The following is a 10852-nucleotide window of genomic DNA, read 5'->3' as shown; positions in this document are numbered from 1 at the left end:
TGATCCCCTAAGTTAGGCCTAACTAGTCTTCCACTCTTGACAAATTCAGGCAAATAATAATAATAATAATATTATTATTATTTTTGTGTTCCCTTATTTTATTTTTTTGTATGTCTGAAATTAGGCCGTAAAATATAAATGTAAAATTTTCCCCAGTAAAAAAAAAAAGTGGAATTTATAAAATATTAATCCTTCCTTTCCCATGTGGAACGCGTAATGCTTACGTCACTCCCATTCAAAATCCGAACAGGGCTCCTGCACAAAAGGAGAACAGACTACGAGCTCAACAAAAAGGGCGATGAATCCTTCAGAAGAGAGTATGGTATAAATCAGTTCTCATCATCTCTCTCGATCCCTGCGGAGGTGAGAACCTGACACTGAAATGCCCCAAATGCCAATTACTCTTATCCCGATCTCCTTAATTAGCTCTGCAATCTGATACTTTTCCATCAGATTGCTGCTTGTTTGGCAAGCCAGCTAGCGCGAAGAACGAAAATGGCGTTCTGGGATGGCTCTTTCCTCACTACTGAGCTCTCGCATCAGACCTCCTGTTTTGGCCTTCGGCTCTGGGTTTTGATCGCCATCTCCGTCGGGGTTGCCATCGTTCTCGTCCTCTTTATCCTCTCCATCTGCCTCGCCTTCCGCCGCCGCCGCACCCTTTCTCCCCCCTCCCACAAAACCCTAAAGCACCACCTCCATGATTCCACCCCGGCCATCTCCAAGGAAATCCTCGAGATCTTCCGCCTAAATTCCCCCCCTCGCGCAGCGGCCGCCGCTCCACCCATTACCGAGATTCAGGTGGACATCGGCAAGGAGAACCACCACGTCGTGTTTTCCGATCACAAGGGCCATGCGCCGCTGCCTTCGTCGTCGACGGCGAGCGCTGAGAGTCGCAGCACGGCGGCTGATTTCACCGTTTCGCCGAAAGGGATCGGTGGCCCGCCGGAGGTTTCGCATCTCGGATGGGGGCATTGGTACACTCTTCGGGAGCTGGAGGAAGCCACCGGAGGATTTGTTGATGAAAACGTGATAGGGGAAGGAGGGTACGGGATCGTGTACCGCGGGGTCTTACCTGATAACACCATGGTCGCCATCAAGAACCTTCTCAATAACAGGTTAATGATTTCGAAATACCACTCTGCTCTTTCTTGCAGGATCTGTTAAAATGTTTGTTTTTTCATCAGAGGGCAGGCGGAAAAGGAGTTCAGAGTAGAGGTTGAAGCCATTGGTCGTGTTAGGCATAAAAATTTGGTCAGATTGCTTGGTTACTGCGTTGAAGGAGCCCACAGGTCATCTAATTTCTCTTGCACATCTTCTTATGGAATTTGAAAACGTAAGGTTTTTGTGTGTTTGTGTAGAATGCTTGTCTATGAGTATGTAGACAATGGTAATTTGGATCAGTGGATTCATGGTGACATTGGGGCTGCAACTCCATTGACCTGGGAAATCAGGATGAACATAATCTTAGGAACGGCTAAAGGGTAATAAGTTCCACTCTTTTCTTCTTCATACATTGGTCCATGGTATGTTAAAGTGTGCTTATATTATAAATCATGTGAAAAACCATAAAATTTGTTCAAAGTGGATCATAAACATAAATAAATTGATCAATATTTTAGCAGGCCTACATATAGAATCATTGATAATCATGCTGCCAATAACTATTACTCTAGATTATCCATGAGGCCATTAATTATTTTTCACATTGTTATATCTGGTCAATGAAACTATTTGAGAATTAGAAGATATCTAACAGTGGTTGCTTCATAAAGAAGTATATTGTTTTAGAGAGAAGAGCACAGTATTTCACACAAGAGTATCTCTATAACTTAACTCTGAAGTTAGTTTCTTCTGGAAAGTTTGTAAAAATCAGATCAAAGATAACTAAATACTTATGAGCGGATTTAATTGATTTGTAATATCTGACAAAAAGTAAATGCTAATTGTTGACAGTTTAGCTTACCTTCATGAGGGACTGGAACCAAAAGTTGTTCACCGAGATGTGAAATCTAGTAACATATTGCTTGACCGGCATTGGAACTCTAAAGTTTCAGACTTTGGGCTTGCCAAGCTCTTGTGCTCGGAGAGGAGTTATGTCACAACGCGCGTCATGGGTACATTTGGGTTCGTCCAACTCCCACGAACCTAACCACATTTCGTCTCCTCTTTTCGAAGAATTGTTCTTTTTACTTTCTTTATTTGCAGCTACGTAGCACCGGAGTATGCTAGTACTGGAATGTTGAATGAGAGAAGTGATGTTTACAGCTTTGGGGTTCTTATCATGGAGATCATTTCTGGGAGAACCCCCGTCGATTACTCGAGGCCGCCTGGTGAGGTAAATACCATCAAATTTCGTCAGATGCAATAAATATGAGGGAGGAATGAAATTCCTTAAAACTTGTTACTTGATCATGTACTATATATTAGCTCCTTTTAAAAAGTCTAGGGACTAAATTGACACTTTTATAGACTCTATGACTAAATTGACCCCTGAAAAAGAGTCAGAGGTTCATTTTGACACTTCTCTCTATTATTTTATATTTGATAACTTCGAGCATTTTTCAATTCTTGGTGTTTTTTTTGGCCATTTAGGTGAATTTGGTTGATTGGTTGAAGAATTTGGTGGGAGAACGGAGATACGAGGAGGTCGCAGATCCAAAGATTTTAGTGAAGCCTTCGTCCAAATCACTCAAACGGGCACTTCTTGTAGCACTTCGCTGCGTCGATCCTGATGCGATAAAACGACCAAGAATGGGCCATGTCATTCACATGCTCGAAATGGAGGATTTCTCGGCCCGAGAGGTAATATATTTTCCTAGGAACCCCTACAAGTTGTTCATCCATACTCCATGCTGATCCATCTTGATCGCTTACAGGATCGAAAACATGGTCGGGAAGCGTCAAATAATGTCAATCCGACCACCAAAGTAGGAAAAAAGATAGAACTTTTGAGTAGGCAAGCCATGAACATCAAGTAGGGGTTAGAGAGGCATTTTTGTTTTGTTTTGTTTTGTTTTACAAGGGCACATCAAGACTTATTGTCCTTTTGGTTTTTCCCTTATTTCCTATATCATTAAGGATCCATTAAAGCATTTGTATCTTTAGTCTTTGGTGTATTATAGCAAACATTTCTCTTTAATTTTTTATTATTTAATGCTCAATCCTTCTTTAATAGTGCTTCTCCAATTAATACGAGCAATAGAAAGTTTAGTTCACGTGATTGCTTTTTTATCTGCTTGTAGCATGAAGAAAATGGATGTGCATCTTATAAGCAACTTGCTGGTTTTTTATTTATTGTTATTGCATGATTTTTTGCTAATCCATGGCAGTATTGTGTAGGTTCTAGGCTTGGTTCTTAGTTTCATGAGTATTTTAATGGTGGTAGTTAGTGTTTCTATTTGTAAAACACTCCAATTCCTTGTTGTGCATGTTTCTCTGTTCCATTTGTGCCGTTTTATTTATTTTAGCTATTTTTCAGTCAATTGCAGAGCTTAGGTAAGTTTTGGTTTATTTATTTTATTGGAGTTTATGAAATGTTAATTAATGTGCTCTACTGCAAAGCTTGGTTTCATCTTACTTGTTATTGTTATTATTATTTGCGGCTCTTACATATATACCACTTAATTCTTATGTATTTTACATATATGACACCTAAACTTTACCTTTTTTACATTTATACTACACAAATCTTTCATATTATATCAAAAATAATAAAGCGCCCTTAATTCTCTAAATGTTTGAGGTGCTTTAATCAAAGAGAACAAAAAAACATTGTTCTGTAATTTTTACCGCTTTGTTTTGGGTTTGGTAGATCTATTTGAAGTTATGAACTGGTGGTCCATATTTTTGCTGCCGAGTACGTTAATGAACATTCGCAAAAGTTCATTGTATTTGCATCTTCCATAGGGGATTGATGTTGTGTGCCAGCTTGTTCCTCCCTGGAGATGCCAGTCCTAGGGGCCAGGGCATGCCTTTTGTGGTTATATGTATATAAAAAAATAGAATTTCGCTTGCCTTTTGTAGTTATATATATCTAAAAAAATACAATTTCAATCTTTATTTTATTTCCTTCTATTTTTTAGAAATTTTTTTTTGGTACTACTTGACCTTGAAAATGAATAGTTAGGTTAAATTAGCCGATATATACTTTTATTTGTACATAAGAAAAAATAAGTTTCTTAGACATCATGAAAATAACGGCCCCGATCAAATAATGGCGGGCGACAAGATAGCGTATTTAGGCGGCATATGAGTCGACACTGTTGTGAGTTATATACCAATTGTTGTGGTATATATATAGAAATAAAAAAGGAGAATGATCTTTGATGAAGCAAAAAATAGAACGGGAAAATTCACATCTGAAAACAGTAACACAGCGAAACACACAGATTTACGTGGTTCGACAAATTGCCTACGTCCATGGAGTTGCAGAGGATTTTACTATTTGAGGAATTTACATCAGTTGATTGTAAGTTGATCGACTTACAAGAGGAATCTCACACTCGTTGCTCTTTCTTCTTCTCTCTCTGTTCTTCTCTCTTTACACCGAGATACATCGAATAAGCTCTACATCGAGATACACTGAAGAAAATAAACTTACAAGAGAAATAAACTCAATTTCTCTTCTGCCACAAGCCACCAAGAAGAAGTCAATGGAGAACAATCTTCTTCTTCTTTCTTCTTTCTTCTGCATCAAGAAACTACTTCTTGCACTTTCATTTCTCTATCCCGAGGAAACCCAAAGAAGAACATCAAAAAGGCTGTGTCGTAGAAACTGAAGGAGTCGTGCGATCTTTTATCGCAAACAAGAAGGGAAGTTGGCGACGTTTCGCGAAACAGTAGGGAGTAACTATTCGTGAACGGATGAAGCGAAGCTTAACTTCGCACGCGCGGGAGCAGACGAGAGCGATTTCACGATCAAGAGGGAGCGGGACGACGAGATCGATGAAAAAATTCTATCGGGCTCCAGCTAACAGCCACAACTAAACACCAAAGTATGATGGTCAGATGTTAAAGAGCCTAAGAAGTGTGGTGGGTCGCTGGCACCTAAGGGTAACTAATCTAGGGCCGAGCAAACCATCTGAGTTGAGCGGCTATGACTAAAGCATGAATTATTGACAGAGGACGAACTTTTTAGACTGATCGACAGATCACAAGAATCGGCTAGTCATGGGGCCAATGCCTGATATCAACGATTAGTACCAAAGGTCATGATCGGGTAACTCAAAGCTAGGGAAATATTACTTAAGAGATCAGAATCACACTCGAGACGGAGGCAGAAGGGGACCCAATGCTTCATCAAGACACTATTTCCCAAGCATAATTGTTACAAGTGAGTGCTTGAATTGAAATTTTATATGGTCTCACCTGGGACCTCTTAGTGAGATTTCTTTATTTTTAAATGATATGACATGTCTTGTCAAAGGGTTAACTCCTATAAATATGAAGCATTGTATAGGAAAAAGAAAAGGAAGATTCTCTCATTATTTTTTCTCCATTAAGGAATCTCTGACAACTCTCTAGGCTTTCCTTTGCCTTTTTCTCAAAGAAGACCCTTATTTTTCCCTACGTATATGTGCTCTATTTCTTGGGTATAATTCAAGGACGAATTTGGGTTCAACACCCTGAAATGTGTGGTGAGCGTGAAGTTATGTTAGAAACGAGAAGAGGAATAACACAAGAGGAAGAAAGTAATCGAGAAAATGCATAAAACATGGAGTGCACTACAGATTTCATGAACCAACAGATCCAAGAAATTAAGGATCAAATGGAGATGATCAGAGAAGCACTTCAATAAGAAGCAAATGTAGTACCCCAACCAACGGTTCCCGTACATCGAAGATTTGGCCCAAATATGGGAAAGACATCCTCCTCAGTGCCAATCGTGAGTGATGAGACATATCATCCAGATAGTGTCAGATTTGTACCTCAAGACTACGACATACAAATGTGCACGAATGCCCGACGACCCGCTCCTGGTAATGCTTTCTCTCAACAAATTTATGAAGTTGAAATGCCTGAATAATGCAAGATCCAAACTCTGGAGTCATACTGAGGGAAGATCCACCCTGTCGATCACGTCGCCTCTTTTGAGCGATGGTGTGCTTACTAAGGGTGAACAATGTACTAAAGTGCCGACTCTTCTTTATGACCCTGAAGGAGTCCATGCTCCAGTGGTTCAATAACCTGCCACCCGAAGTAATCACTTCATTTGTAGAGTTCAAAAAGATGTTCACTACGCAATTTGTAATTGTACAAAGACCTCCAAAAAATTCTCAGGCACTGTTACAGTTGTGGTAGGAGTAAGAAAAATCGTAGCATTCATAACTCGATTCTGGAGGGAAATATTTGGAGTATGAGATTTAAAACCCACGATCGTACATGCGGCCCTCGCCCAATGGTTGAAATTGGTCATTTTTTATATGCCTTAGGGCTACAAAGACTAGAGATATTGACGGAGCTACTAGAACTTGCTAGCAACTACATCATGACAGAATAATACGACCTACCTGTGGTTTTCTGGATATCTGAGTGATCACAACCATATCCGTTGACAAAAGTTCTTGTGACAGTGATTGGAAAACATGCCACCCACCCCTACCATCAATATGTCCTTGGTATAAAGATGACTGCTCATAATCTTACCAAAATAGACACACCACCGAAAGAACATAAGAAAAAATCAAGGAAAAACACAATATCGAAAGCAGTGAGTGAATCACTATCTAGAAATACCACTGTCACCAACTCACCACATCCCTCAACCAAGTGCACTAAAAGTCTCAATGGTAGAAAAGCTGTGGACATCCATAATCAAGACTATTATAAAAAACCGACTTCCATGAAGGCCAGAGGGTGCATCCACAATCCGAAGAAATATTGTGTCTGTCATCAGGACCACAAACATGACACAAACAAATGTCGACACCTTTGGGCCCTAATTAAAGGGTTGATTCGAGCTGGAGAGTTGAAGGAGTTCATTGCAATCAAAGTAGTCGACTAACTGTTGTGAATGAAATATATGAGATTTCCCTTATATAAATTCATATTTTATTTCATATTTATATAACATTACACTTATGGAGTGTTTTGTAGAATACAAGGGAATAAGCCACTTGGGGAAGCAAAAGAGGCAAACTAGGGAGCCAAAAGAGGAAAGAAATGAATTCTCATATGGCGCACATGCACCCAAACCAACACACCCTCGCCTCCACTCCATGGGCATATGTGCACTCGTGCAGCTCCACTGCCAAAGACTAGCACACCTATGTCAAGCATGGGAGCGGATGCGCCCCACACGCAGAAATTAATTTGGAGTATTTTTTTGCCTATTTGGATGCCCTCACTATAAAAAAAAAAGCTTATTTGAATGAGGAGGACTTTTGGCTGGTTGGAGGATGTCCTTCCTTGCTTCTGAGGAGTCTTGTGAGTGCTTTAGGGTTTCGTCTTAGGGATTTCCTTAGGAGAATCTTCCAAGGCATTTTTCTTTGAGAGTTTTGGAGAGATTGAGGGTGTGAGGTTTGTGCGATTGTACAAGAGGAGATCAACGAACTTTACTTAATGTAGGAGAGGATCGTGGTGTAAAAGTGAGAGAAGATTACTTAGGTTTGAGTGTTATAACTTATTTTTACATTATTTTTTCTTGATTTCAATGAAGAAATTTATGCGTTCTTGTCTCATGCATCATAGGAAAATATACTTCATGCTCCTGTGATTAGGGTTAGTGAAGTATCCTTATGAGTTTGCCCCTAGACGATTTCTAATGCTTGAATAATTCATGTTTATATGTTAATTTTTAGGATGTCATTTACTTTTGATTTGACCAATTAGAATACTAAAATCCTTTATGAACTTGAACTTCTAACTGTTGCCTAGAAGAACAAATAGGTTTGCACATAATCACTTAGTGAAATAGATATATTATCATTTGAAGATTGCAATCTAGATAGGGGACTAGAGGATTCCTAGGAAACACTACATGATTAAGCCCCACTTAACTATAATAAGGCTTCTAACTCTTCTTATGACCTGGACACATAGGCTAGAGAAAACTTATTCCTGGTTCTCAACATTAACATGGGGATTTCATAAGGAGACTTCAAGGATTCACAAAATCTCGAGTCACATGAGTATGAACTCATCACATCTGATACTCCATCCTCTATTTGGTTCTGCTTCTTTAGGTTTAGAAAACTTTTCTTTTATGCAACTTGAACCGTTCAAGCTAGGCTTAGGATTTAGTAAACTAGAACTTCACCCATCAGAAAGTTTACTCATTTTCTCATGTGATCGATAGACGAACTCATCTCCGTATATTACTTATTCGACACGTATACTTGTTTTGTTGACCAACTTGTTTCACAATAAATTCAGGCATCAAATTTTTAATGCCATTACAGGGGAAATGAAAATTTCTTACTTGGGTGAATTTTAGTTTAACTTAAAATTTTAGGTTCCAAAACTTGTCTATTCATGTTTTTTATTTTTATTTTTTTTGTTTTTGTTTTTTGTTTTGTGCTTTATTATGTTGTGATTGCGTTGTTGCATTTTCATTCTTATCACAGCTCCTAGAAAACCAAAAAGTCAAAATAATTTATTATTACTTACATATGTTTATTTTTTAGTATTTTGCATAGCCTGAGTTTTGTTATTTGAATTTCTATTGTGTCGGATCTTAGACTATGATCACTTGCTTGTCAACACTTAGTGTACGCGTGGGACTGTGAAAGCCGAGTTAGCACCCTTTGATCCTAAGACCAAACTTTCAGACAAGGCAAAAAATTGAAATTTATGTGTTAGATATGTATAAGCATAAAAAATTCGTGGCGTGCACTTAAAAATTCCTATAATCCTACAGAATTAATTATGATGGCTAAATATTCGAAGTATTCGTCTGTATTCAAAAAAACATTTCAATCATAAGTGCAATATAAAATAGTGATAAATGAAAATTAAAAGAGAAATTTACATACAAGAAGACATAATTCTTACGTATTTACATATCTCACACGTAACATTCATATTTACATATGCAGCACATTGATGCTTCAAACTTATACATGAAAATGTGTACTTCTAAAAGTGATAATAGTGCTATATTTGATAAATATTAAATATTTGAGTGTTACGTTTGTAAATATGAAAGTTTAGGTGTGAGATATGCAAATACATAAGAATTTTGTTATGTATATATATGTAAATGCCCCAAAATAAAATATCATATTACGAATGGATATTTTAAGCAATAAAGAGTTCTAAAAAGATTTTTAAGAGATTTGAAAACTCTGTAAAATTCTAAGAGGTTAATTAGCCTATTATAATACAAAACACTTGAATAAATGGGTAATACGATTTTGCATTAATAATTTGAAATCAATAGTTATTATAGAAGTTCGTATTTGCGTACAACACAAATAATACAAGAACTTACATCAAAATGCATTTGTACATGATGTCTATAGCTTGCAATTGAGTTCATCATATGAATTAACAGATCTAGGAAGCTGCAGTAAATGTGTTAAAATGACTGGTAATTATCTATGAAAAGTAGCTCTATTAGTAAACCTGAAAAGTTGTATCAGTAATGAAGTTTTGGATAGTTAATTAGTTATAATAGTAGATAGTATTAACAAGTGGAGTTGTGTTTATGGTTAGTTATAGTTAAAGTTTTACTCTTTCACAGGAGACCAAAGCTTGTAAAAAGGATATGGAGAAATATCAACTTGCTCTGTTTTCCTCACTCAGAGAATAATCAATTAGTAGTTCTGTAATGAAGTCCATAAAATCCTACTATATCATAAGCCTAGTTTCGACCAATTGAATAGGGCCTTCCGAGCCATCAACACTGAGCTCCAAGCACAACATGCCTTTCCAAGTCCCCATTGTGAAAACACAGACGTCAACCCGTCAGCTTTGGGAAATCGGCACACTCCAAGCTTGGCCAACATTCAGACTTTGCCAACGAATCAATTCTAACACCTAAAATTGGCCTTCCCAAAGTAGAACAATATTTTGAATTCAAAATAACACCCCAAATTAACAATTGCAATTGGCATACTTCCATCTACTAGGGATTGCACTCCGCTGACTTGTATGAGAAAAAGGTCTGCAGTTTTTGCAAATCCGGAGGCCTTTGAAAAGCTCACACGTCAAAAAGATGGCTTACCTGAACTACTTTTGGTGTGGAGCTTCATTGTCGACCTTCGAGACAACATTTGCTAAGGCGTCAAAATTAAGAATATAAAGCACACTGATGGATGCAATTGGAATCGCGCGACTGATTGAAGAGAGGAACCAACTCAGGCACAAGATAGTCTCTAACGAAGCCAATAATATTCCCCCAACAAGTGGCATCCTTAGTCCACCTACACTATCACGATCGAACCACGTACAATCCTAAACTTTTCGCCACCTTGCTAACCAGGAAACAAAGGAGAGGCGCACCAAAAAATTGTGCCACTGCTATGATGAAAAATATACTCCCATTCACAAATCTGAATGACCACAAGCATTCATGATAGAAGACACCCAAGCTCCACTTCTCATTTAGGAGGTTGTCACCATAAAGAAAAACCCAACATCCTTTCAAAAATCTCAATTAATACAATTGCCAAACCACTCCAAAACCTTAAGGCTAAAAGTAAGGCAGAGAAACAAAGAAGTAATCATCCTCGTGGATGGATGTCAACTCTGTCGACCAAAAGCCCTTACAAAGATGACCCTCTGATTAATCGCAACACTAAACTCCAAGTGATGGCAGCTAATCAAGAAAAAATAGATTGCAAAGGATAATGTTAAGAACTCGGCTTTGTTGTTTAGAATTACAAAATCACTATCATTTCAATGTTCTTCA

The 10852-nt window shown here is 38.0% G+C and overlaps 1 protein-coding gene across 1 annotated transcript; it reads left to right on the top strand.

Moving 5' to 3' along the window:
• The first annotated feature begins 275 nt into the window (after positions 1 to 275).
• LOC110037609 (probable serine/threonine-protein kinase At1g01540) lies at positions 276 to 3220 on the top strand. The gene is made up of 7 exons (XM_020742301.1): positions 276 to 1115; positions 1185 to 1289; positions 1359 to 1481; positions 1954 to 2124; positions 2206 to 2335; positions 2593 to 2802; positions 2877 to 3220. Exons 1-7 carry the CDS (start codon positions 496 to 498, stop codon positions 2976 to 2978), a joined length of 1461 nt encoding a protein of 486 aa, XP_020597960.1. The 5' UTR covers positions 276 to 495; the 3' UTR covers positions 2979 to 3220.
• The last annotated feature ends 7632 nt before the right edge of the window (positions 3221 to 10852 follow it).

This window comes from Phalaenopsis equestris, unplaced genomic scaffold, assembly GCF_001263595.1.
Source record: "Phalaenopsis equestris unplaced genomic scaffold, ASM126359v1 Scaffold000002, whole genome shotgun sequence".
Lineage (NCBI taxonomy): Eukaryota > Viridiplantae > Streptophyta > Magnoliopsida > Asparagales > Orchidaceae > Phalaenopsis > Phalaenopsis equestris.
Note: the sequence above shows the minus strand (reverse complement) of the source record. Positions and strands in the feature narration are given on the sequence as shown.

Excerpts from the sequence above, each read along its gene's own strand:
- LOC110037609 (XM_020742301.1), top strand. The coding sequence starts at position 496 with ATGGCGTTCTGGGATGGCTCTTTCCTCACTACTGAGCTCTCGCATCAG. Across the intron at positions 1,116-1,184 it reads AAGAACCTTCTCAATAACAG|AGGGCAGGCGGAAAAGGAGT; the intron begins GTTAATGATTTC and ends TTTTTTCATCAG. Across the intron at positions 1,482-1,953 it reads ATCTTAGGAACGGCTAAAGG|TTTAGCTTACCTTCATGAGG; the intron begins GTAATAAGTTCC and ends AATTGTTGACAG.